The sequence below is a fragment of the Felis catus genome, chromosome E3, assembly GCF_018350175.1.
Source record: "Felis catus isolate Fca126 chromosome E3, F.catus_Fca126_mat1.0, whole genome shotgun sequence".
In the NCBI taxonomy this organism is placed as follows: Eukaryota; Metazoa; Chordata; class Mammalia; order Carnivora; family Felidae; genus Felis; species Felis catus.
The window spans coordinates 23538252-23566203 of record NC_058383.1 but is presented as its reverse complement, the minus strand read 5'-3'; the positions used below and the strand labels follow the sequence as shown (position 1 = coordinate 23566203).

At 45.0% G+C, this 27952-nt stretch overlaps 1 protein-coding gene across 5 annotated transcripts in view; it reads left to right on the top strand.

Annotated features, from left to right (window-relative positions):
* OTOA (otoancorin) overlaps positions 1-27952 on the top strand; it is a 74703-nt gene that overhangs the window by 12309 nt on the left and 34442 nt on the right. For 3 of the 5 annotated variants that reach the window (XM_045047772.1, XM_045047771.1, XM_023246637.2), the window contains 9 exons: positions 3260-3387; positions 5727-5962; positions 9278-9381; positions 13440-13540; positions 15396-15535; positions 17545-17668; positions 20270-20485; positions 23226-23393; positions 24172-24312. In XM_045047772.1, the coding sequence (XP_044903707.1) occupies positions 3260-3387; positions 5727-5962; positions 9278-9381; positions 13440-13540; positions 15396-15535; positions 17545-17668; positions 20270-20485; positions 23226-23393; positions 24172-24312 (1358 nt within the window). Of the gene's footprint in view, positions 1-3255; positions 3388-5726; positions 5963-9277; positions 9382-13439; positions 13541-15395; positions 15536-17544; positions 17669-20269; positions 20486-23225; positions 23394-24171; positions 24313-27952 lie in introns of all 5 variants that reach the window. The other 2 variants (XM_023246638.2, XM_006942284.4) reach the window with 1 other exon arrangement.

Below are 27952 nucleotides of genomic sequence, written 5' to 3'. Positions count from 1 at the left end.
GGCCTGGTAAGATGGAGAAGTGGGCTAGGTATGGAGATAGTCTTCACTTCTGCAAAGAAACATGTTCTGTCCAGTTGTTTTGAAACTTTTGTATTTTTCCACCCTTCCACCTTTGATGGAGACTTGGCGTATTAGGGTGTAGGGCGGACCTACTGTAACAAAGAGATCCCCGATTCTAGCAGCGTGAACAGTTTTGTTTGTTTCTTTTTTTTATTTAATTTTTTAAAAGTAATCTCAGCACTCTGGTAGCGCAATCAGTTAGCATGCGGTACTTATAAAAGTAATCTCTACGTGCAACACGGGACTTGAACTCATGACCCTGAACTCAGGAGTTGCATGCTCTACGGAGCCAGTCAGGCACCCCCAATTTAGTTTCTTTCTATCTCGTGTTATAATTCAAAGCTAGGTGGGAGATCCAGAGAGGAGAGGAAGCTCTATTTCAGAAGACCATCCAGGGGCCCTGGTTCCTTCTGTCTTGTTGCTTTGTCATCCTCTAGGGAGTTGTTGCCCACATGACAAACATCACATCCATTCTCCGACCTAGGAGGTGGGGTGGTGGGAAAGAGGAAGTGAAGGGCAAGCATCTTCTCTTTCAAGGACACGAGCTGCAAGTTGCACACTTTGTGCTGCTCACATTCTGTAGGGCTCACAGTCCACAGTCATGTGTTACTGCAGAGAAGTAAGAAGAGAGGCCTTTCTGAGAAGCCATGTAGTCAGCTAAAACTTGTGGGATTCTGTTGCTAAATGGAATTACAGGAGACTGGATCTTTGGGCATAATTATCAGTCTCTTGATCATGGGTCCAAGAAATATTTTTCTTCCCTTTTAACTCTATTGTAAGAGAAACAGAAGCACAGGTATGTTAATAGATGGTAATGATATTTGTAGAGCAGTAGGGCATGGTGGGGACTGTGGCAAACTGGACAGCATACCTCATCAGCATGAGCATCAGCCCAGTGTGGTATGTCATATCTTTGCCATTATACTGTGAATGGCACACAAAATTGAGAAAATATTCTTTTGGTATTCAAAAACTATTTGATTTAGGAAAGAAGTTTGGTCATTGATGAATGAAGTCCTGATGTCTTTATTGTTTTACTTTTTATTTAATTTTTTTAATGTTTATTTTTGAGAGAGAGACAGAGCACTAGTGGGGGAGGGGCAGAGAGAGAGGGAGACAGAATCAGAAGCAGCCTCCAGGCTCTAAGCTGTCAGCACAGAGCCCGATGCGGGGCTCAGACTCACGAACCGTGAGATCATGACCTGAGCTGAAGTCAGACGCTTACCCCACTGAGCCACCCAGGTACACCTTATTTACTTTATAATGAAATGAAAATATCAACCAACATTCACAATGAGAACTATATTCAGAGAGCTGGTTGCTAACTAGTTACCAGGACACCCATTAGCTGGAGGTGGCTGTTGACTTCATGGCATTTGTTTTATTCTGTTCATCAGTCTGTGGCAACCTGAAGGGAATTAATGCCTGCCTCTTTTCTGGCTAGTAGTAAGTTTTCTCATGAGATGTGTGTGTGTGTGTGTGTGTGTGTGTGTGTGTGTGTGTGTACACATGTATATATACAGTTATATATACATACAGTTATATATATACATATACAGTTATATATACATATATATATGTACAGTTTATTTATTTTGAGAGAGTGTGCACACACATGCAGGAGAGGGGCAGAAAGAGAGCAAGAAAGAGAATCCTAAGGAGGCTCCACACTGCCTGCGCAGAGCCTGATTCAGGGCTTGAACGCAAGAACCGTGAGATCATGACCTGAGCCGAAATCAAGAGTTTGGATGCTCAACCAACTGAGCCACCCAGATGCCCCAAGATGTGTATATTTTAACCTGACCAGTAGATATATTCTCTCTCTTGCTATGTATAAATTTACTTGTTCATTCAACATCTACTTATCTAGCCTCTATTCTCTTCCAGGCATAGTTCTAGACATTGGAGACGCAGGAGAACAAGGCAGTCACATTACTACCGACATGGGCCTTTCATTCTAGAGGGACAGTCACAGAGTAAATAATTATTCAACTCATTCAGGATAGGGAATAATGGGTGGCACAAATTGACCACTTACTGTGTGCTAGCCAATATTGAAAATGCTTTACACACACTAATTTAATCCTCATAACAAACCTACATAGTAAGTCTCTATTGTCTCTGTTTTTCAGCTGACATAATTGAGGTCCCAAAGTACTGTTGCTCATTTAGCAAATAAAAATACAGTGTTCCTGGAGTGCCTGGCTGGCTCAGTCGGTGGTACATGCAACTCTTGAGTTCGGGGTTGTGAGTATAATTCCCATGTTGGGTGTAGAGATTACTTTTAAAAAATACAGTATTCCCCATTAAATTTGATTTGCAGATGAACAATGAATTTTTTTTTAGTATATGTCTGTCCCATGCAATATTTGGGACATACTTGGGCTCAAAAATTATTCACTATTTAACTCCAATTCAAATTTAACTGGGCATTCTGTATTTTATCTACCAATGCTAGGTAAGTAACTTGTCCAAGGCCACACAACTGGTTGGTGGCAAAGTGGGGATGTGCACATGGTTTGTCTGGTTTTAGAGCCCACCTTTTGCCCATGACATCACAGTATGCTCCCTTGTAGAGCACCTTTGTTTAAGAGAGATTTAGAAAATAATTCCCCAGACAGCAGAGTAATCTCTTTTAGGAAAGGCTGCAGACCTCTGCTTCTCACTTTAGAAAGGATACCAAGGGGGAGTTTGTACATGCTGCCTGAATTTTGCTTTTTCTCTGATAGCTTGCAGCGTGGGAGAGGGTTTGAGCGGTGCCAGTCTGGGGGTGGTAAACTTCCTGGACAGAGGCCAGCGGCTCTGGACTTGAAACCTCAAGCACCTATAGGAACCTGGCAGGGCATGGGGAGATCGGCTGGCTGGGTGGGTGGTGAGCAGGAGTGTAATTACAGGGAGCAGCTGGCCCTTGGCTTGCTGATTATCACCAGGAAGAGGATGCATGCCTAGCGTTGCCAAATCTTTGTGTTTTCCAAGAGAAGTTGGAAGTCTGGATTTTTGTGGGGAATCCCTGGACTTCAAAATGTTGGCAGCTAATGAAGAATTTTGGAGCCAGCCAAACCAAACATGGCTGCAAGCTGCCAGCTTGTGGTCGGTCTCTGCGGGAAGTAGGTGGCTTGGCTGGGCTGCTGGCCGTGGTGCTGACCAGGTGCTCCTGTCCCATCCTCACTGTATCTCTCAACACTCCCTATCAAGGCAGCCATGGAAAACCACCTGGAGCAGCGTCTGTACCAGCCCCAGAAGCTGCTGGAGGACCTGAAGGAAACAGATGCTCAGCAGTTCCGCACCGCCATGAAATGCCTCTTGGAAGACAAGAAGGACCGCCTGGTGAGGCATTCTTGGCACCCTGGGAGTAGGGGAAGTCCAGGGCCAGTTGACATTTGTTGAGTTGAATCCAACTGAGCCTGACTCAGACCTTGGCCCTTCTTTATGTCTTCCTTCCACCTTCTCCCTTCGCAACCCCTCCAGGAGCTTGGAGACCTTGGTTTTCTCACTTCCTTTCTCCAAAGTTCAAGTGAAGAGCCTTATAGCTTGTACTTTTATAGGTACTAAGAAATGAGGGGTACTGAGGAGCTTCAATTTATTTGGCCTGATAAACACCCGTGAATAATTACTCTGCATCAGTGGACACTGGGTTCAGAGACAAAGGACTACCCCTGCCCTGAAGGAATTCACAGTCTGGGAGAGGGGGCGGGAGACAAAAAACAGAAATAGACACATTTCCAAAAAAACAAAGTTGGTGATCTAAGAGCATCACAAAGGAAGACCGATGAGACCCAGGAAATCTTGGGACACAGGTGAGGTTTTGAGTTTTCCTTATCAGACCATTTAGTGCACAACAGTGTTTCCCAAAAGGAGTTGACCCATGTAAACATTTTAATAGTCACATTTTATTTTATAGTGTCTGTTATTAAAATAGAATGGATACATCATTCTATTGAGTGAGTTTGGGAGAGATGTGGTGTTTCCTTTTTTGAAATGCATTTAAGTTTAAAAAAAGAGTCCGTTTAAAAAAATCCTATGAGGTAAATAATAGTAAAGGCAGCACAAAGATGGCAAAAATGAGGATGGTGGTCTATGAAAATGATACATATTTTTAATATTTATTTATTTACTTATTCTTTTTAAGTTTATTTATTTTGAGAGAGAGAGAGAGAGAGAGAGCGTGTGCACCAGCGGGGAGGGGGGTTGGGGTGGGGTGGGGTGCAGAGAGAGAGAGAGAGAGAGAGAGTGAGAGAGAGAGAGAATCCCAAGCATACTCTGCACTGTCAGTGTGGAGCCTGACACAGGGCTTGAGCTCACAAACCACGAGATCATGACCTGAGTCGAAATCAAGAGTCGGCTGCTTAACCAACTGAGCCACCCAGGTGCCCCCTAAGCTGCACTCTTACTCACTGTACTGTTTTAGCCCCAGACAGTAAATTACCAAAGTTAAAGAAACATTTGGTCATGGTTAGAAGTATGGGCTTGAATGCAGATACACCTGTTACAGAACCTAGCTCTGTGTAATTTGGGCAGGTTGCTTATTCTGTCTTTTATTTTCATCCCCTGCAATATTGGGATAATAATAGCATGTAACATTTGTTGAGCGTTCACTAGGTGCCAGCCAGTCTACACTCATTATCCTCTTTAATTCTTATGCAAACCTAAGAGATAGGCACTGGTTTTATCTCCATTTTACAGAGAGGGAAACTGAGACTTTAAAAAGGTAAGTGACTTGCTTGGGGACACACAGATAATAAGGGGACGACCTGGGATTTGAACCTAGGAATGTCTGGCCTTCGGATCTATGGGGCTTAACCTGTAGGACTGTCATGAGAATTACGTGAAAAGAGACATGTTTGCTTCATGCCTGGTATGGTGCCTAGTATGTGGTCGTTGCTCAATAAATGTTATGTTTGCAGGGTGTGCTGGCTGAAAGACTGAGTGCCAATCAAATTGGGACCAAGCTCTGTCAGCATTCCTGGATTCTGTGGTTCAGAAAAGCCATTCATCCATCCATCCATCCATCCATCCATCCATCCATCCATCCATCCCAATATGCTTTCTCAATGTCTTCTGGGTACCAGGCATTCCACTAGGCACATGGCTTGGGCCTCGAGGACTTTCCTGGCTCAATCCCAGCTGCACACTGCAGTCAGGTGCCTGGGCTCCACCACAGACCAGTTAAATCACTCTGTATGGTGGTGCTGGGATCACTCCCCCAGTGATTCTCATGTGCAGCCAGGGTTGAGAACCATTGTTGTGGAGGAAAGATAGGCCCATAAGCATCTTTAATGCATCATAGAGTTGGGCTCAAGGTGATTTGACCAAAGTAGAAGGGCATTCAGGAAGACTTCACCAAGAAGGTGATGACAATTGAGCTTACCCTTGAGGGATGAGCTGGATTTCGCTAGGGGAAGGAGGTGGGGAGAGAATTCCAGCTCGAGCAATTGCCTGAGGTGTGAGTCACATGGTATATCTGGAAAGTGAGAAGTTGCCTAGTGTGAGTGAAGCAAGTGAAGGCTTCAACTTTGTTCTGTAGGAGAAGTTCTAGAAGGTTTGACATAGCAGCGTGGTGTTAAACAGTGGTCTTGAAGTTCCCCACTGTTAAGTGTGGTCCCTCTCAGGGCTTCCAAATCCAGAGGCTTCTCTCAAGACAACCCTAGCTTCTTTCTTTACTTTAGGAGCTGGAGGATGTCGTTATTGACTTGGGAGAGATTCGGAAACAAGCCTTGCAGAGCCCTGGCGTGAACCGCAGCCTATTTCTCATCACACTGGAGAGGTGTTTCCAGGTGCTGAACTCCCTGGAGTGTGTGGAGATCCTGGGCAGGGTACTGAAGGGCTCCTCAGGCAGCTTTCTCCAGCCAGACATCCCAGGGAAGCTCCCCCGGCACCTGCAAGAGGATGCTTTCAAGAACCTGTGAGTGCTTCTCCCAGCCCTTGAACCCCACTTCCCATTCCTCAGAGGTGATGCATGGCAGAGGGGAGAAGGCAGGGGGAACAGGTTAACATCTGTGGAGTTTAGAGATGGATGATTAAAACAGTGCCTCCCAAATGTTAGTCATTCTGGTACCATCCTCACAACTTTTGCCCTATGTGTACACCACTTGTACTATGTTTTTTTGCTTATTTGTTTTTGAGAGAGAGAGAGATAGGGAGAGAAAGAGAAAATGGGGGAGAGGCAGAGAGAGAGAGGGAGACAGAGGATCCAAAGCAGGCTCTGCGTTGACCGCAGAGAGCCTGATGCAGGGCTTGAACTCACAAACCATGAGATCATGACCTGAGCCCAAGTTGGATGCTCAACTGACTGAGCCAACCAGGCACCCCCTCCACCCACTGGCACTGTTCTTCATGTTTTTTCTTTATAGTGACTCATTCTTTTTAATTAACATTTATTTAAAAAGTAACTTTGATATCATTACTATAAGATCAAGTCTAATTTGGACCAAATGGGACTGCTGCATATGACAACGAGGAAGTTGTTGTTGACTGGCGCCACGAGGAGATGTGTGGTGGGGAGGGGACCAGGCTATAGTGGTTAAACGTGACCAAGACACTTCACACCCAGCAGAGTGTCTATAATCAAAATGTCAGATAAATATTTGCAAATGATATATCTGAGAAAAGGTTAGTACCCAATATATATAAAAAACTTATAAAACTCAATACCCTCAAACCAAAAGATTCAATTAAAAATGGGCAGAAGAGGGGCTCCTGGGTGGCTCAGTTGGTTAAGCGTCCAACTCTTGGTTTCGGCTCGGGTCATGATCTTAAGGTTTCATGGGTTCAAGCCCCCTGTCAGGCGCTTCGCTGGCGGCATGGAGCTTGCTTGGGATTCTCTCTCTCTCCCCCTCTCTCTCTCTGCCCCTCCCCGACTTGCGCTGTCTCGGTCTCTCTCAAATAAACTTAAAAAAAAAATAGCAGAAGACATGAATAGACATTTTTTTCAAAGAAGACATACAGATGGCCAAAATACTGACACATGAAAACATGCTCGACATCACTTATCATCAGGGAAATACAAATCAAAACCATAATGAGCTATCATCTCACACGTGTCAGAGTGGCTGAAATCAACAACACAAGAAACACTAAGTGTTGGTGAGGATGTAGAGAAAAAGGAACCCTCTTGCACTGTTGGTGGGAATACAAACTGATATAGCCAGTCTGGAAAATGGTATGGAGGGTCTTCAAGAAGTTAAAACTAGAACTACCCTATGATCCAACAATTGCACTGCTAAGTATTTGCCCAAAGAATACAAAAATACTAATTCAAAGGGATATGGGCACCTGATGTTTATATTTATAGCAGCATTATCTACAATAGCCAAATTATGGAAATAGCCGGTGTCCATCAATTGATGAATGAATAAAGAAAATGTGTGATATATGTATATATCTCTATCTATCTATCTATCTATCTATCTATCTATCTATCTATCTATAATGGAATATTACTCAGCCATAAAAAAGAATGAAATCTTGCCATTTTCTTTTTTTAAGTATATTTATCTATTTTGAGAGAGAGAGAGAATCCAAAGCAGGGCTTGATCTCATGATCTGTGAGATTGTTACCTGAGCCAAAATCAAGAGTCAGATGCTCAACTGACTGAGCCACCAAGGTGCCCTGAAATCTTAACCATTTTCAGTGGTGTGGATGGAGCTAGAGAGTATTATGCTGAGTGAAATAAGTTAGCCAAATAAGGCAAATACCATACGATTTCACTCACATGTGGAATTTAAGAAATAAAACAAATGAGGAAAGGGAAAAAAAGAGAGAGAGGCAAACTAAGAAACAGACTCTTAAACATAGAGAACACACATAGTTACCAGAGGGCAGGTGAGTGGGGTACGGGTTAAATAGATGATAGGAATTAAGGAGAGCACTTGTGATGAGCACTGGGTGTTGTATGGAAGTGTTGAATCACTATATTGTACACCTTGAAACTAATATTAAACTGTATGTTAGCTAACTGGAATTTAAATACCCACCCCCCCCTCTGCCGAATGTCAGATACTAACCAGTGTTGGTGAGGATGTGGAGAAATCAGCACCCTCATACACTGTTGGTCAGAGCATGAAATTGTGTAGCCTCTTTGGACAACAGTCTGGCAGTTCCTAGAAAGGCCAATCACAGAGTTGCCATGTAACCCAGCAATTCCACTCCTGGGTTATCTACCCAAGAGAAATGAAAATGTCTGTCCATACAAAAACTAGTACATGAATGTTTACAATAGCATTATTCATAATAGACAAAAGATGGACACAACTCAGAGGTCCGTCAACTGATGAAGAGATAAACAAAATGGGGTGGGATACGGGCAATGGAACACGCACGGACCTTGGAAACATCACACAAAGCGAAAGAAGCCAGACACAAAGCTGGCGTATTACATGCTTCCACTTGTCTGAAATGCCCACAACAGGCAAACTTTGGAGACAGAAAGTAAATTGTGGTTTCTAGGATTTGAGGTGACTGACTAATGGTTGGGAGGTGGTAGCCTGAGGATATAGGGTTTCTTTTCGAGATGCTTAAAATGTTCCAAAATTGACCGTGGTGACAGTTGCGCAGTTTGGGAACAACGCCATTGAACTTTACATTTTCAGTGGGTGAATTGTATGGTGTATGAAGTGTATCTCCATAAAACTGTTAAATTTTTTTTTTCAACGTTTATTTATTTTTGGGACAGAGAGAGAGACAGAGCATGAACAGGTGAGGGGCAGAGAGAAAGGGAGACACAGAATCGGAAACAGGCTCCAGGCTCTGAGCCATCAGCCCAGAGCCCGACGCGGGGCTCGAACTCACGGACCGCGAGATCGTGACCTGGCTGAAGTCAGACGCTTAACCGACTGCGCCACCCAGGCGCCCCTTTTTCTTAAATTTTTTTTTCAACGTTTATTTATCCATAAAACTGTTAGAAAAGAAGAGGAGGAGGAGGAGGAGGAGGAAGAAGAAGAAGGGAAGAAGAAGTAGCAATAGCAGGAGCAGTAACAGTGGTATCAGTATAGTAGTCGTAGAGTAGTGACCAAGAGTTGAGGAAGTGAAGAGCACTCTTTGGAAGGAAGGCGTTTAGTTGTGAAGGAGAAAGAGAAATGTGAAAATAGCCAAATGCAGCAAGGGAATGAGAAGGCTTGTTAACACAAGACAGACAGTTTTGGGGACACTTGCCGCTTTGACCCATCTCAAGGCCTCCACCTGTTTGTTCCTTAGCTGACGTCCACATTTGTCATTTAGATCTGCGGTGTTCAGAGATCTCTACGACCAAACCTCGGCTCATTCCCAGAGAGCTCTCTACACCTGGATGACTGGGATTTTGCAGACATCCTCCAATGCTACTGGTGAGCCCGGGCTTTGAGGTGGGATCACTTGTCAGGGGGAGCCCATCCTCAAAAGTGGTGCTTCCTCTCTGAAGATAGATTGATTTCATTGTCATGTATGATTTTTCCTCACCCTTCCCACCTTCCAAAAAGGGTTTGATGTAACTTTTGGAATAAAACACATACCCCATTTCATCAATTCACTTTTCACATGCTGAAGGGGTGTCCTGGTTTGCAGGTGGAACAGAAATAATGACCGTATCTTAGCTTCGAAGAGAACCTTTACAGTAGAGTCACAAGTTCAAAATCTGTATCATAAATCTGTATTAAAGTGGGACATGATAAATTTTTAAAAGGAAATCTAAGCAATAAAGCACAGAAATTTAGTGCCGAGTTTCCTGGGAACCAAAGCAGAAATAGGTCAAGATTCATTTATTTTACAGATGTGTATTAGAGGAGTCAAATTCGTGGAGATGGAAGGTGGAATGGTGGTTGCCAGGGGCTGGGATGGGAGGGAGGAATAAGGAGTCGTTGTTTCATGGGGACAGAGTTTCAGTTTTGTGAAATGAAAAAGTTCTGGAAATAGGTAGTGTCGATGGCTGCCAGCAAAGTGAATGCACTTAATGTCACCGAACCATACACTTAAAAATGGTGAAGTTAGTAAATTTTAGGTTATGTTTATTTTACTACAATTGAAAATAAAAAAGACAAAAAGGATGGTTATATAGGTTAGTAATGCAGACAGAAACTCAATTTGCTGAGTATTTAAAAAAATTTTTTTTAATGTTTATTTATTTTTGACAGAGAGAGAGAGAGAGACAGAGCATGAGTGGAGGAGGTTCAGAGAGAGATGGAGACACAGAATCTGAAGCAGGCTCCAGGCTCCGAGCTGTCAGCACAGAGCCCGACGCGGGGCTCGAACTCACGGACTGTGAGATCATGACCTGAGCTGAAGTCGGACGCTCAACTGACTGAGCCAGCCAGGCGCCCCAATTTGCTGAATATTTTTAAAAGTTTGTTAAAAATTTATTTTGAGAGGGGCACCTGGGTGGCTCAGTTGGTTGAGCGTCCGACTTCAGCTCAGGTCATGATCTCACAGTCGGTGAGTTCAAGCCCCACGTCGGGCTCTGTGCTGACAGCTCGGAGCCTGGAGCCTGCTTCAGATTCTGTGTCTCCATCTCTCTCTGAACCTCCTCCACTCATGTTCTGTCTCTCTGTCTCAAAAATCAATAAAGTTAAAAAAATTTTTTTAAAAATTTATTTTGAGAGAGGGAGAGAGAGAGAGAGAGAGAGGTGAGTTGGGTAGGGGCAGAGAGAGAGGAGAGAGCAAGAATCCCAGTGCAGAGCCCAACGTGGGGCTCCATCCCATGAACTGTGAGATCATGACCTAAGCTGAAACTAAGAGTTGGTTGCTTAACCAACTGAGCCACGCAGGTGCCCAATTTAACGGAAGTAATGTAAACAAAATAAACTTTTTAAACACTTACCAAATTGTATTATGTGTCAGCCACTGGAGGTACAAGAGGAAAATAAGACATAGTCTCTGCTCTCATAGAGCTCTTGTTTTACTGGGGGAGAGTAGGTGGAGAAAAGTTTTAAACCAGCAAATTAAAAAGAGAGAGAGAGAGAGAGAGAGAGAGAGAGAGAGAGAGAACGAACTCAGGTACCAGTAGCTGCTATGAAGAAAATAAAATGGATAAATGCTATAGAGAGGCTGAGTGTTTTCGACCAGAACAGGGCTTGGCAAACGTTTTCTTTAAAGGGTCAGAGTAAATATTTTAGGGTTTGTGGGCCTGTAGTCTGGCTGAATTATTCAACTCTGATGTTCTGGTGCTAAAGCAAACATTGACAACAGATGAGCAGGAGTGGCCGCGTCCCAGCAAAGCTTTATTTATGGACACTGAAATTGGAATTTCAAAATTGTCACATGTCACAAAATATTCTTCTTTTGATTTTACTTCCAACTATTTTAAAGTGTAAAAACCAAGCTTGCAGCCTTTATAAGAGCAAGTGGTGGGCCAGATTTGACCTGTGGGCTGTAGTTTGCCAGCCTCTGAACTAAGAAATCAGAGTTGACATCTGAATTGAGACCAAAATGAGACATGGAAGCAATCAGGTGAGGCACTGGAGGAAGGGCATGGCAGGCAGGGGAACCAGCAAATACAGAGGCCCTGAGCCAGGAATGAGCTTTGCGATTTGGAGAAACGTAAAGGAAGCCTGTGGGGTTGGAGTGTGCTGAGGGCCAATCAATCCTTTTCCTGGAATTAAGCTCTGAGATTTGTACATAAGGAGCATTCAACAACAGAATAATCAATGTCTTCAGTGCATAGCAGAATTCCCTCTGCCTGATGCATAATTACGGCCTCTAAATCTCACACTGTGTAACCCTAAGACAGCCACTCAACTCTAGACTTCCAGAATCCTTATTGCCAATAAGGATTGCCAATATTGGCAACAGACTTTCTTCTAAAATTCCTCGACATTATGTTTCATTATTATACTAAAGTGAATTAAAACACATTCTGTTTAGACTTTAAGCTTTTTATTTTTCATGAAGTTCCTTGAGGTACCTGGAAATACTTTGAGTGTTAAAAATACTCAAAGTATTTGAGGGGGCACCTGGGTGGCTCAGTCGGTTAAGTGTCTGACTCTTGGTTTTGGCTCAGGTCATGGTCTCATGGTGCATGAGTTCGGGCCCTACATCAGGCTCTGTGCTGACAGTGCAGAGCCTGCTTGGGATTCTTCTCTCTACCCGTCCCCTGCTAGCTCTCTCTCTCTCTCAAAATAAATAAATAAACTTAAAAAAAAAAGTCTGCCTCTAAAAAAAGAAAATCCAATCTTGGAGATCCTTGGACTTCAGAAATACAGTTTATGCTTTATAATTAATTTAAAATTAACAACTCACCTTGATTCTTGATGAATTTAGTGGTTCCCCCCTCTCCCAAACTCTCTAGTCTTCTGGGACCACCCTTCTAATAACCAATTCAGATGTCCAGAGTCTTTATCTCATCTAGGGAATCCTAGGGTGTTTACCTGTGCTCACCCCAACAGCTCTGATTCCTGGGTTGGGGAGACACCCTGTTGTTCTTGTGACCCAGCCTAAGCAGCGGCCGACTTCACCATCTCATCTGGGCATGTGAGTCATTGCCCATGTCTTTTCGCAACAGCTCTTGGTAATGGATTCACTGTGCCTTGAAAATGCTCCCCTGCTTCTTCCATTTCTCCGAAGTGCCACCAACACAATGTTGTTGTGTGTAAAAGTCTTTTACTGGAGGATTAGAGGTAATGGGGGCCGATTCTAGCTTAGTGAAACTTGAAGTCCAGATAGATCCTGAACATGATTGTTCTTGAAGTCCCACTGACATCCCACTGATGAGCAATTTCAAATGCCTGAACAGAGTGACAGAGGGAGTCTTCCGGGATTTCAGAGGGAGAAATTACTGATGACTGAGGAGACAAGACAAGGTGTTAAGAAAGAGGAAATGTTTGAGGTCATTTTTGAAGGTAGGATTTCAGAGCGGAAGAGTTAGGGCAGAGGCATTCTGGCTGATAAGAAGGGCGCACGTGAGAGATTTGGAGAACGTTTGGGGTGCATATGAGGAAGGAGAAGTAGTTGGTTTGGCTCAAGTACAGGAACCTGGTGCTAATCAACATGGCTGAATAATGATTGTTACCGGTAGTAAGAAAAGAGAGTCAAGTATATTTCAAGTTGTGAGACTATTTAGTAACTAAGTGAACTGGAAGAAAAGCTTATTTTGTGACCTTAACTCTTAAAAAATAACCTGCATTTTTAATAAGTTCCCAGGTGATGCTGGTGCTGTTGGTCTGGGGACCACACTGCTGACTTACAAACAAAGCCTCAGATGGCTGGCATCTGTGATTTGCCTGTGTGTAGCATAGCATCTCATAGGTAGGAGGCACTCCATGAATGGTTATTGAATGAATTAATGAACACAGGAAGGAGGTCCTGACATCAAAGATACTTTTGACTATCACATACCAGTGCAAAACTTTTATTTGTTTATTTATTTACTGATTTATTTGTTTATCATATTTCTTCATTTATTTATTTTTTGCAGATGACTCTGTTTCATGGGTCAGTGCAGAAAACTTATGGATTTTGGGCAGATATATGGTTCACCTCTCATTTGAAGAAATTACGAAAATTAGTCCTGTAGAAGTAAGTTGGAAAAGTACATTTACATGTCCCCATCACCAAGCCATCTGGGGAAAGGTATATTCTAAACCTGTCATGTTTAGCCAGCTAGTCCAGGTGCCCTGGAAGATTGGGTACCCACCTCAGCCAATATATCTTGAGCCTCTAAAGAAAACTCTCATGTGGTTGGTCGTCAGATTGCGTTTAGTGCAGAAGGGCCAAGAAAAGAATTGCACACAACCAAGATAGCTCTGATGTGAACAAACATGGTATAAAGAAAATGTTGGCTGTGAACCAAAAGTCATTTTAGGGTATTTAAAGGCCAAGGACGACAGCTATAGAGTTTCCAGTTCTTGGAAGCGTGAACTCCAATCAAATGAAACATAGATTACTAGCAACTTGTATTTATAGCTACTTCTACTGATTGCTACTTCAGCATGAGCAATGATTGGATTTTAACTATAGACTTTACAGTTGAGAAATATGTAAGTTCTAGGGTTACTTAACTCACTGGTCAGCCTGTCTCTGTCTTCCTGATGTTAACCCAATGACACTAAAACCCCTGAGCATCATGATTCTGGAAAGCAGTCTCCAAAACACGCTGCCAACAGAGAGGCATTCATAAAGACTTTGGGGCTTGCCTCCAGTTTTTATCTTGTGTGCCTTGACTTTCTTCTGGCCAGTGAGAGAAGTGTTTGTATCAGATGGCTGGCTTGTTCAAGGGCCAATTGACCCAACGATGTCTGGTTATTATGAAACTGGAGGCAGAGCCAGGTTTTTCTTTTCAAAAATTTTTGAAAAAATTTTTAACTGCAGTATGGTCGACATATGTAGGTTCCTCTTTTTACCTAGGAGGCTGAGAATATTTCACATAAATTTATATTTATTTACTTATTTGTTTATTATTTTTGAGAGACACAGAGTGTGAGCAGGGAGGGGCAGAGAGAGAGAGGGAGACACAGAATCTGAAGCAGGCTCCAGGCTTGGAGCTGTCAGCACGGAGCCCGACGTGGGGCTCAAACCCACGAACTGTGAGATCATGACTGGAGCTGAAATCGGACGCTCAACCAACTGAGCCACCCAGGCGCCCCTAACTTTCAATTTATAATCCTCAGTTATAAAATGGATTAAACCTCACTTTTACTCTCCCAATACTGAGTGAATTTCCAGAAGTTAGATAGAGATCAAATTTTTATGGAAGCTGGGCCCCTGGGGAGGAATTTCTAAGATCAAGAGGCCATTTGCAACTTTTCTTCATCATCTAAAAGTGTAGAGAAGAGAGGCAAAGCCACAGAGGACCAGCACGAAGGGGGAATTTATCTGGAGAAAGAGTAGAATCCTCAAGGGAGAGACAACTTTATAAGCACAGAGTAGCAGTGCATAGAAAGATGAGACTTCAGCTTGACACCCTTGGACACATAGGCAGAAAACGAACAAGAACAGAAAGAATCTGAATGATATACGTAAGAAAGTTGAATCTATTTATCTATATCTTTCTATATATTTGTATCTTACCGTGGGAACACACACTTTTTCATCACCTGAGGCCCATGTGTAAACTCATCTACTTAAAAAAAACCTGATTCCCCAAAGTGAAACATTTGTGGACCACATTCTCTGACCTCCATATAACAAATCTACAAATAAAGGTGCAAATATTAGCTTTCAAAGAGTTCAGCTGCTCCGATATTAAAATATAATACTTTCCTAAATAGCATTTGGGTTGAAGAGGAAACCAAAACAGTTGTTACAGACTGTTGAGAAATCAATGACCACAGGAACTGGGCATCTCGGAATCTCTGAGATGGGGTGCAGTGCGGACCGCAAGGGTGGGGCTGTTTGGGGTGACGTCAACCCCCTTCCTGTCCTTGTCTACCAGATTGGGCTGTTTATCAGCTATGACAATGCCACCAAGCAGCTGGACACAGTTTATGACATCACCCCTGACCTGGCCCAGGCGTTTCTGGAGAGGATCAGCTCCTCCAGCTTTGACATGAGGAATACCTCCACCATCCACAGGCAAGGGGTGGGGGCTCTGGGTCCTCGCAGCACTTTCCCAAGATGTGATCTAAGCACCAGCTTCCTCTGAGCAGCAGAAGACCCTGGGAGGGAAGGGAGGTGGCTGGTCTATCTCTTTATATAGCCCCATGTCTTTGTGCATGTGACGGGAGGCGTTTCCCCAAAGAAACACCCTTTGAAAGGGTTGGGAGGTGGGGTGAGGTAGAACAAATGCTTTTTGAGCATCTCCTGTGCCAGACGTTTAATGCAACCTTATCAAGTGCTAAGATTCCAGCTGTGGGCATAGAAATAGAATATTTTAAATACTCAGTAGTTGGTCTATTCCAAGGTAAACGTGTGGTTTCCATTAGGGTGGGTAAAGTATTAGAAATAGCTTTTGGCTCCCCATATTTGTGAACCTCTTGTTCTCCAGCTTCTCGGGTGGGGAGTCCACAGATGATGTCGGCTCTAGAATTTAGTGATTGTAACATGATCCTCCAGGAATGCTTTCCAGCAGAAGCAGGCCTGGAGCTATGTACTTGGTGACCCCAGAAAGGGTTTGAATGTTAGCCAGAGGGAGCATGCAATGGGGAGTGCTGTTCAACCATCTCTCCATCTCTCAGGGGCACATGTCACAGTGCTTCCCCTGACATCACTGTATTATGTTAAATTTTATCAGAGTTGCTTATAGGGAATGTTCTTATATGAAACTATTACACCTTCTTCCCCCATCCTTACTAATTTTTACCCATTAGCTTGGGTCCCCTTTTTAGGGGTACACAAAAATAGCTTACTGGTTAAGAACATGGGACCTGGAGCCAGACTTCCTGGGTTTAATTCTGGCTCTGCCACTTACAAGTTGCGTGATTTTGGCTGTGTTACTGTACCTCTCTGTGCTTCCACTTCCCCATCTGTAAAATGGGAGATAATAACCTGCCTCCCTTTTCAAGGTCCTTGTAAGGCTCATGCACACCTGACACATAGTAAGTGCTCAGGATAGTAGTTCTTCAGCCTTCACTTCCCTTGAGTCTTCTTTTCTCATCCGACACATTTTCAAATCCTTCCTGACCCGGTTGCTCTTCTGTGGACATGTCTGAGCATGTCGCTGTCTTTCTAAGAGGGTGGATCCAGGTTGAGCATGGTCAACCAGGTGGTCCAGCCATGCTGAATTGAATAGATTTCATACTAACTCTAAGAGCATCCATTAATGAATCAGTGCCTGGTGTCTACCGGGAAGGATGCTAATCAATTGGTATGGCTCTTCCCATTGGACTCTCACAGTACTCCTGATGCCTACATTCATCATATTTATTGTGATGTGCTGTGATGAACAAAGCCAACTTCCCTTTTATTCAAGGCTCAGAGAGACAGGTCCACCCTGTACAGTAGTGCACCGTGTGCACTGTTCAACTGTGCAGCAGCCTTGCAGAGAAGTTAAGTAATTTGTTGGATCAAACATCCCATACAGCTGCACGTCAAACTCTTGTTGGCCTAAATCTATGCTCTTAACCACAAAATACAGCACCCCCAGCTAGACCAGGGTTCACATCCCCCTTCTGCCCTTACATTGTTATGCTTCCTTTTTCTTTCCTTTCTGGCGGTGTAGGTCATAAACCATCTTGGAAATACATCTGCCTCGGAGAATCCCTCAGGGTGGACAAACCCTTTATCTCCACGTGGAAAATGGGGAGCTTTCTGTGGCTAACTCAGGACCACACTTTCCTTGTGCCCCTTACTGCCTCGGGAAGAGAGAGCATAGTTGGATGGGTCTCGATTTAAGTCCTGGGGCCACGTCTAGTCTTGGGCCAGTCACTTGACCATGCTGAGTCTGTCTGCCTTTCTGTGAAATGGGGCTCAGAGCATCTGCCTTGTAGGGTTGCTGTGATGGGGTAATCCGGGTACAGGGTTCAGCACAGCCCCTGGCATGTGATAGCTGCTCTGACCGTGACTCTTGGCTCTGTGTGGGAGGGGGCTGTGGTTGTGACCCCCAGCTCTGAGCCCCCTGCCAGCACCCTTATCTTCCCACACAGGCTGGGGCTGCTGGTCTGTTTCTACCATGACCTGGATTTGCTGGACGCCGCGGTGGCTCAAGTCCTCCTTCACCAGATGATCAAGTGCAGCCATCTGAGGGGCTTCCAGGCTGGGGTTCAGAAGGTGCGGATGGGGCACAGGGCCCTGGGGAAATGGCCGGAGAATTGGGGAGCACAGTCCTGCCTGGCCTTTGAGAGAAAATATGTGGGGTTAATCGGGATCTGGGTCCACCCACAGCAGATGGCATCCCATCCCAAATCCTGGGATGAGCTTCAACAGTATCGGGGAAAACCCGGAATAGATCAGAATTCAGAGTGGCCACCTCGAGCTTAACTGTGCATAAGGATCACCTGGGGATCCTAAATGTGGCTTGTGATTCAGTGGGTCTGAGTGGAGCCCCAAGTGGAGGGAGACTGCACGTCTAACAAGCTTCCAGGCGATGCTGAAGCAGCTGGTCCGGTGACCGTGCTTGGAACAGCAAGGAGATAAAAGCAAGGTTCTCAAACCTGGCTCTGCATTAGCACTCGGCCAGCTCCGTCCCCGGAGATTCTCCAGGTACTGGTCAGAGGCATGGCCTGGGAATGGTATGTTTTAAAAGTTCCTCACATGATTCTAGTGCAGCCTTGTTTGAGATGCCCGGATTAGAGTGTATTTGTTGAGTTCCTAGACCAAAGCTCTGCACAAACTGACACAGGCTGTTTCTCATGTACTCTCTCCCTCCATCTCTCCTTTCTTCCCTTAAAGTCTCAATTCTGCCTTGCTTCTCTCACTTTTTTGGCCCTTCTCATTTTTTTTTTAATGGAAAAGATGACGTGAGAACAACATTAAAGAAAAGGTTGATAAAATCATCAATAATTCCACTGCAGGTTTTCACATGTAACTATAAAATCCCCAATCCCATTTGACATTTGACAGCAGTCATCATCTTGGTCAGAGCATATTTTTAAAATTAATTAATTAGTTTTTTTAATCTTTATTTTTGAGAGAGAGACACACACACACAGAGTGCGAGTAGGGGAGGGGCAGAGACAGAGGGAAACACAGAATCCGAAATAGGCTTCAGGCTCTGAGCTGTCAGCACAAAGCCCCATGCGGGGCTGGAACTCACGAACTGCGAGATCATAACCTGAGCCGAAGTCAGACACTTAACTGACTGAGCCACCCAGGTGCCCCTTTAATTTATTTTTTTAATGTTTGTTTATTTTTGAGAGAGAGAGAGAGAAGAGAGAATGAGCGGGGGAGGGGCAGAGAGAGAGGGAGACACAGAATCTGAAGCAGGCTCCAGGCTCTGAGCTGTCAGCACAGAGCCCAACGTGGGGCTCGAACCCACGAGCCGTGAGATCATGATCTGAGCTGAAGTCAGATGCTTAACCGACTGAAACATCCAGGTGCCTCACATATTTTTATTTCAAAGGAAAAGAATCCCTCCCAAGCAAGCTCAAAGCAAAATAAAAGGAATGTATTTTAAGGCCACAGGTTGCATGTGTAGCCATGGCTGCAAAAAAAGAAAGTCCAAGCAAATGAAGATAGCAGTGTTCCCTTTGGGATCACCTAGCTCAGTACTGCTCAAACCAGAGCGTGCATCAGAGTCACCTGGAGGACTTGTTAAAATACAGGTTGCTGGGCTTCTTGCCCAGGGTCTCTGGTTCAGGAGGGCGGGAGTAGGGCCTAAGAATCTGCATTTCTAGCAAGCATCCACGTGACACTGCTCTTCAAGGACCACAGGGCTTTGAGAAGCGCTGCTGTACCACATGCCTCCGTCTTAACAGACTGGGAAGCTGAATCCTGAGGAAGGACAGCTGCGGAATTTGGAGAACCCAGGGGCTGTGACAGCTGTTTCTTTCACTTCGCTCTGCTGCCCCCAAGTGGCCATTTCAGTATTGCCTGGTGCACTTGTCTGTGATGAATATATTCCTACAACTTCAGGTGTTAAAACATGAACAGTTCTTTTTTTTTTTTTTTTTTTTTTTTTGGTACAGAGCTCATGTTTCAATAGATAATTTTATCACCTTTACTGGAAGCAGTTACTATATCACTAAACAGGTATATTATAATAAAATAATTGTTAAGGATATCCCAGAAATGTGAAAACATGTATAAAAACAGTTTTCAGTAAAAAGCATAGAACATTGCACTTCCATTCATATTACAACTGTGTGAAAACTATATGCTGTAGTTTACTTATAATGCATATATTTATAAAGGCATCAGAAATCCTAGACACAAACATGCCCCATTACTTTAATTAATCATAGTTATTTTTATGAGGTAGGATTTTTAGGAGACTTTTACTTTCATGTTACTGTTGAGAATTATTTTTACGTGGATTACATATTATCATGAAAAACACCATGGATATTTCATGAAAGGAAAAACAGACGTGTATGGATGCAGGGTTCAAGGTCACAGAAAATAGATGCTATGAGAGTGTGGTGGAATTATGGATAAAGTGAACAAAATTTCCTTCTGCCATGTGTTAAGTTTGATTTAATAGCAAATTAATATTTAAAAGAAGCACAAAGTGAATTTGCGGCATGTTAAGGTCAAGGCCAGAGGAGGTGGTGTTCTCAGTGGGCGACTCATTGTCTGGCCAGGGCTTGACGACAGGGTGGAGGGGGTGGAAAGGTAGGGTGGTGGTGGTGTTGTGACAACCCCAGGGTGTAGGCAGAGGGAGCCACTGTCCTGCTTGTTATCGAGCCTCATTTCAGCCTGCTTCCCTTCTAGCTCAAAGCCAACCTCCTGGACATTGCCACGGAGAACCAGACCCTCAATGAGACTCTGGGCTCTTTGTCGGATGCGGTTGTGGGCTTGACCCACAGTCAGCTGGAATCCCTCTCCCCCGAGGCTGTGCATGGCGCCATCTCAACTCTCAACCAGGTCTCAGGCTGGGCCAAGAGCCAGGTCATCATCTTGTCTGCCAAATACTTGGCCCATGAGAAGGTCAGTTGGAGCTTTGAACTCTTTTTTTTTAATGCTCTGAGACCCAAGGGCCAGTGATACACAGGGAGGGTGGCCAATCAGTAAGAAAATAGTGCCGAGGGGGACTTGCTCTGCCATTTACTAGCTGTGGGACACTGGACGATTGGCTTAAATTCTCTTTGCCTCAGTTTCCCTGTTTGTAAGATGGGGATAACAGTAGCACGTCTGCAGCAGGATGGCTGTAAGGATTCTGAGTCAGTACACAGGAAGGGGTTGGAACATGTGACCTTGAGTATGAGCTCAGGGAGTAGTAGTAGCTACTGTTGTGCTGTTTGCAAAGCGTGGGATCCATCCCAGGATTTCCTTGCTTGTTGTTGAGGCTGCGAACACATCCCTCATCTTGAGATGAGAGATAATGCTATTTTATTCATCTTGGGCTGCAGGGAGGGAATTGTCCTCAGAGGAGATTTTGCTTGGGGGGGACAGGATCCTTTAGTCACGCTCTAGATGCTCCTGGGGTGGGAAATGAGTCTTTTTCCTGGGGAAGCCGTCTCTCTGCCCTGCGCTTGGTAGAAGGAGCTCCAGAGACCTGAGCCCCTAAACATTTTGGTGTCCTGCTTTTTCTGTGTCATAGCCATGTCCCAGGATGCAACTAGTTCATGAGGATTGGATCGGGACCAATTCCAAAATGACAACAATTACAAATATTCATTAAGTACTTACTGTGTGCCAGGTTCGGGTCTAAGTGAGTTAGTTGTTTAGTGTTTCCAACAACTCTGTGAATTCAGGAGTGTGTTATAACCTTCATTTTCCATATCATTCATGAGAGGCACAGAATGTATAAGGGAATTGCCAAGGTCACATAAAGGGACACAGGATGTCTGGCTTCAGAGTCCACTTGCTTAACTCCCATGCTAACTACCTCCAGCATGGCACCATGACCGTTGTCCGCCCATTGTTACTTTCTGACTCAAGGCCAAGGCTAGCCCATTCTTCTTGTGCCCTCTAGCCTCATGGCGTCTTTAGTTTGACATCTTTGCAGCCCTTCTCTGTTTTGACTAGGGCCACCTGAGTCTATCTGGACAGTTCTCTGTGAATGTGATTTTAGGGAGCTGAGGGAGACTGTCTTGTTCCTCCCAACCCTGGACAAAGTGGCTTGTCCTTTTCCTAGTGTCCTTCTCTTCCTACAGAGAGGTCAGGCCACTTACGAAGGAGCCAAGAGCTCGAAAGGTCTTGCTTTCCTTGAGGACAGTAGAAACTATCCATTCCACAGAGCATAACAGGGAAACCATTCAACTGGCTTTTTTGTAGACCTAAGGAATGAGTGTCCCTGTTTGTATGGAAAACCATCTGGCATCTTTACTCTAAAGGAGGGAGAAAAAACAAGCATAGTTTCTGATGGGGCAGACAGCTACAATCCTATTTGTCATAAAATATCAGACACAGATCCTGAAACATTTCTTTTTTTTTTTTTTAATTTTTTAAATGTTTATTTATTTTTTGAGAGAGAGTAGGGGGAGGGGCAGAGAGAGAGGGAGACACAGAATCCACAGCAGGCTCTAGGCTCTGAGCTGTCAGCACAGAGCCCAACGCAGGGCTCGAACCCACGGACCGTGAGATCATGACCTGAGCTGAAGTCAGACACTTAACCTACTGAGCCACCAGGCGCCCCCCCAAAACATTTCTTTATTTCAACTCAGAGCTTCTGCATGGAGATAGACGACCATGCGGCTTTGCTATGTCAGGTGACGTAATGAGAAAAATGGGTACAAGTGAGTGGGGCTGGGTAAACTGATAGCCCCACGACCCAACCTCAAGGGGCACCTGCTGGTCAGTTCTTGCCAATTGTTGCCAACATGGACCCAGTATTGCTTGGCATTCAGATTTTTTAAAAAATCAGACTCAAACCTGGATTTTAATGAAAATTTACCCAATTAAAAAAATTGTTTTAAGTTTATTTATTTATTTTGAGAGAGAGAAAGAGAGAGAGGAGAGAGAGGGGTGAGAAGGGGCAGAGAGAGAGAGAGAGAGAGAGAGAGAGAGAGAGAGAGAGAGAGAAACCTAAGTGGCTCCGCACTGTCAGTGGAGAGCCCAACTTGGGGTTCCAACTCATGAACCGAGGGATATGAACTGAGCCGAAATCAAGAGCTGAATGCTTAACCAACTGAGCCACCCAGGTGCCTCCAAATTTCCTCAGTTAAAAAAAAAATTTTTTTAATGTTTATTTGTTTTTGAGAGAGAGAGACAGAGTGTGAGCAGGGGAGGGGCTGAGAGAGAGGGGGACACAGAATCTGAAGCGGGCTTGAGACTCCGAGCTGTCAGAGCCTGATGCAGGGCTTGAACTCACGAACCATGAGATCATGACCTGAGCCCGAAGTCGGGTGCTTAACCGACTGAGCCACCCAGGTGCCCCAGTTTCCTCAGTTTTTAAGTGTTGTCAGCCAGTTCAAATTAAACACACACACAAAAGCCTATTGCCTGCTCAGCTGTGGTGCACGGATCATCACTTTCTGATATTTGTGCTGTGGCCTCGGACAGCAGGGTACTTCCCCCGGCAGAGCACTTGCCTTCTGTGTTGTGTTTTGATATCACCTCTCTTTTCTGATAGAAGGAAGGAAGGAAGGTCTGGGAGGGCAGCATGTGTCTGTTCACCGTGGTGCCCCAGGTACCCATCCCAGATACCCAACATGCAGAGGGGCAAGTGTCGGCCAGGTGAGAAACCAGAACAGAACCTCACGCTCCTCGCGGCCCGTCTTGCCAGGTACTGTCTTTCTACAACGTCAGCCAGATGGGCGTGCTGCTGGCTGGGGTTGGCACCCAGGCCTTCTACAGCATGGATCGCAGGGACCTCTTGCAGGTCCTGAGAAGCACGATCTCCCTGCATGTGTCCGACTTGTCACCTGCCCAGCAGCAAGGCGTCCTCAGCAAGGTGAGAGAAAGACCTCTCGTCCTCAGCCGTGTGGCTCACAGAGTATGTGGTTTTGGGGTGTTGTGCATGGGCTATGACTTTGGGCTGTCGACTCAGGGCTGGGGTTAGCTCAGCCCTTGGCGAGGGAGCATTCTGAACCTAGATGATGCCTTCTCCTGGTGCCCACCTTTCCTCCTTTCCAGAAGGAGCTCCTTGGGTCACACTATATTTCTTCCCAGACCCTGGTGCTTTCCTTCACCAGTTGACTCCGGAAGACGTTAGTTAAATTAGGTTTCTTGATATAATAATTTTTGCAAGTTTTTCAAATCTAAAAACGAATCCTGAAGGTCCCAGAGTGCTTCTGAAAGCCCCTTCCATGATCCGAAGTCACACCTATATTCTCACTTGGCAGTGGGTCTTTGGGTATCCTGTTGTATCAGACCTGCTATGTCCAGTTACAAAATCTGTTAGGAGACCAAACTTAAGGAGTTTGGCTTAAAATATCAACACCTTGCCGAGAGCAATAGCACGTTTGGTTAAAATTGTATGTGTTCCTGAATAAGACAGACTTGTGCTTGAATCTTTGAATCTTACTTATCAACTTTCAACCAGTTATTTATGAAGCCTCAGTTTTCTTACCTGCAAAATGGGGTAAGGGAAGTCCCCCACCTCACAGGGTTGCTGAGCAGATATGCTGAATCTTATGGCCTGTGAATCACTGACACAGTCCCTGGGCCTTGTGCAAAGTTCAGTGCACCTTCTACAAGGTGGTCATTACGTTTATTCTCACTCTTGGCAGATGATCGAAGCAGGAGACACTGTCTCAGGCATTTTGGAAATACAGGGGGCTTTCTTTAAAGAAGTATCCCTCTTCAATTTACGGAGGGAACCCGGATTTAACACAACAGTCCTAAAGGAAAAGGAACTTCGGAGGAGTCAGGTATGACCACTAAGGATTCTGACACCAGTTTGGATGTATGTGTGTATGTGTGTGTGTTGGGGGTTGGAGGCTCCCACACCAACAAGGAATTCTCCAACATAGCGGAGAATCGTGGGTGTTCCACAATTCAACTCCATTCTGACACTGTATACTGGCGATAGTATCAGATCCCACAGGGTAAGGGTTCAGTCCTGCAATACTATACCCCCTGCCCCTCAACTGCAAGTGCCAGTCACCAGCCTTGGCTGTCCCCTGTGCTTCTGACCTCCCAGTTGTAGATTGAAGGTTCCAATGACCCTGCTGCCCCCACCTTGGTTTGATTAATTTGGTAGAGTGGCTCACAGAATTCAAACATGTTACTTACTAGCTCATCGGCTTATTATAAAAGGATATAACCCAGGGACAGCCAGATTGAAGAGATGCATCGGACAAGGTATATGGGGGAAAGGGTACAGGGCTTCCACGCCCTCTCCAGATGCGCCACCCTCCCAACACCTACGCGTGTTCATCAACTGAAAGCTCTCTGAAGCTGGTGCTTTTGGATTTTTATGGAGGCATTATTATGTAAGCATGGTTGATTAAAACATTGGCCATTGATGATTGGTTCAACATCTCCCCTCCCTGCAGGTTGGGAGAGGGACTGAAAGTTCCAACCCTCCAATCCCGTGTTTGGTTCTTTCTGCAACATCCCTCCTTCCTCAGGTGTTTTCCTGAAGTCATCATTCACATAACAAAAGACACCTTGATGGCTCTCCTCACTTAGGAAATTCCTAGGGTTTTAAGCTAAATGCAGTAGGGGTGCCTGAGTGGCTCAGTTGGTTAAGCATCCAGCTTTGGCTCAGGTCGTGATTTCATGATTCATGGGTTTGAGCCCTGCATTGTTGGTCTCTGTGCTAACAGCTCAGCCTGCTTCAGATTCTTTATCTCCCTCTCTCTGCCCCTCCTCTGCTTGCAGTGGTAGCATTTCTCAAAAATAAAAATAAAACATTAAAAAAAATTAAAAACCAAAACAAAACTAAATACAGTAGAATCTTGGGTTGTGAGTAACTTGTTCTGTGAGGGTCCTGCAAGATGAGCAAACATTTCTAATAAATTTTAACTTGGTAAAAGAGCAATGTCTTATAATACAAGTAGCACGTGACGCTCAACGTCACATGATCACAACTGAGCCAGTGGTTCTTGAAATTCGCTTTGATATACAAGTGCTTTGGATTACAACCATGTTTCTGGAACAAATTATGCTCGCAAACTAAGACTTTACTGTATATATTTTTTATTAGTAATAAGATGCCCAGATCACTCCTGAATTTTTGAGTCTGCCTTGTGGGAAAGTTCTGTTTAAGGTTAATTTGGTAAAAGAAATTTATTTCCGTGCAATTGAACTCAGGAGGCAAAACAGTGTAGTGTTAAGAAATTGGACAAGACCTGAGTGTGTATTTGGGTGTGGCTATCAGTTAATTTTGGGGTGCTTCTTCTCACTCGGCCTCAGTTTTCTCATGTGCGAAATGGGGATGATTTCATGAGAATCAGTGATGCAAGATGTATCTTTATACTACCGGGCACGTGGCAGTGCGCTCTAACTATTAGCGGTTATAACACATATTATTATTTTTTTTTTAATTTTTTTTTTAACGTTTATTTATTTTTGAGACAGAGAGAGACAGAGCATGAACGGGGGAGGGTCAGAGAGAGGGAGACACAGAATCTGAAACAGGCTCCAGGCTCTGAGCTGTCAGCACAGAGCCCGATGCGGGGCTCGAACTCACGGACCGCGAGATCATGACCTGAGCCGAAGTCGGCCGCTTAACCGACTGAGCCACCCAGGCGCCCCTATAACACGTATTATTAAGGGCTGCTGGTGCTGAGGCTGCTTGGGGAGGACTGCGCTTTGGAGGCTGAAGCCTCTTTGAGCTCTCTGGACTTTCGTTCAATCAACTCTGCATTTTATCCACTCATCGAAAGTTGATGCCAGGAGCTGTTCACGTTGCTGGGGATGTAGCTGTGAACAAAGTAGACAAAACGGCCTGCTGTCCCAGAATTTCCATCCTGTGAAGGAGGGAGACAGACGAGATACAAGATTAGTGGGTAAAACCCAAGCTGTGCTAGATGATGATGCGTGCTAAGGAGAACCTAAATCAAAATGGGAAAGGGTAGACAGTGGGCTCTTTTGACGGGGGTAGCTGGAGACAACCTCCCTGTGCTCAGAGAGGTTATGGGAGGGGCTGATCTTCAGGACCCCTAGGGACACCGTGAGGACTGCCTTCTACTGTGGGTGACATGAGGAGCTGTTGGGAGGGTTTGAGAAGGGTTGTGCTCTGACTTTCGTTTGCATCGAATCCCACAGCTGCTGCACGGGGACTGAATTGAGAGCAAGAGTGGAAGCAAGGGGACCAGTCAGGAGGCTATTGTGTATTCCAGATAAGACAAGTGGCTTGGACTAGGTGGTGGCAACGCGGGTGGTAACCAGTGGTCACATTCTGGACGCATTCTCAAAGGGCTGGGGGCGTCTTTCTCCACCTGTGTATGTTCCTCCATGTCGTGGGCTGAACGGTGCCCCCGCCAAATATACATCCACCCAAAACGTGTGCGTGGGAATGTGGCCTTATTTGGGAAGAAGAGTTTTTGCAGATTTAACTAAGGATCTCAAGATAAGACCAGTCTCAGTTATCTGAGCAGGCCCTAAATCCAGTGACAAGAGCCCTTATGAGAGGCGACAACCCGGATGGTAGAGAGATGCAGATAAAAGGGATTGGATGTGCATACAGAAGGCCATGTGAAGACGAAGGCAGAAACCCGAGTGATGTAGCCATAAGCCGGAACCGCTTGGAGCCACCAGAAGCTAGAAGAGGGGAGGAAGGATTCTCCCCTACAGCCTTTGGCGGGAGCTCATCTCTGCTGACTCCTTGATTTCTGACTTCAGGCTTCCAGAACTCTGAACGAATGATTTCTATTGTTTTCAGCCACCAAGTTCATGGTAACTTGTTACTGCAGCCCTAGGAACTGCATGCATTCCCATGCAGGGTGGCTGGCCTTCTGTGGGTGGTTTGGGACTCCCAGGGGAGAGATCCATGAGAAGCTGTGTCACCTTGGTGACCTCGCCTTGGGGAAGTCACATAGCATCACTTTTGCTTTGCTCTATCTGTGGAGGCAGTCACCCAGCCCTGCCCCCAGCTTCATGCAGAGAGGACAAAGATTCTACCTCTTGGTGGGATAGTGGTTCTGGAAGGTTCTAGAAGAGCATAATTTGTGGCCACTTTGGAAAACATCCTGCCACAGATGTCTTCCAGCCATTTTTTCTCAGCTACCGCGTTGATGGAGTGGCCGTTTCCTGTGATGGGGAAGACTGTGGGAGGGTCCCAGAACTTGATTCGGCCTGAGGAGATAACTGGGGCTACACACACAGAGCTTCAGGAACTTACCTCCCTAGCTGTTCCTTTCTCCTGGGCCTGTCTGCCCTGTCACAGATGCCTCTGCCTAATGCTGGCTCACAATTTATTCTGTTTGGGGAATTACATTCAAAGTTCCAGAGTCTATAAAATAGATGAATGTCATACTTGATCGCATCTGCAAGTTAGGTGTTCTGTAAAATTACGTTCCTTAAAACAAACGGCTCCCCTGCCTGCTAGATATTGTTCTTCTA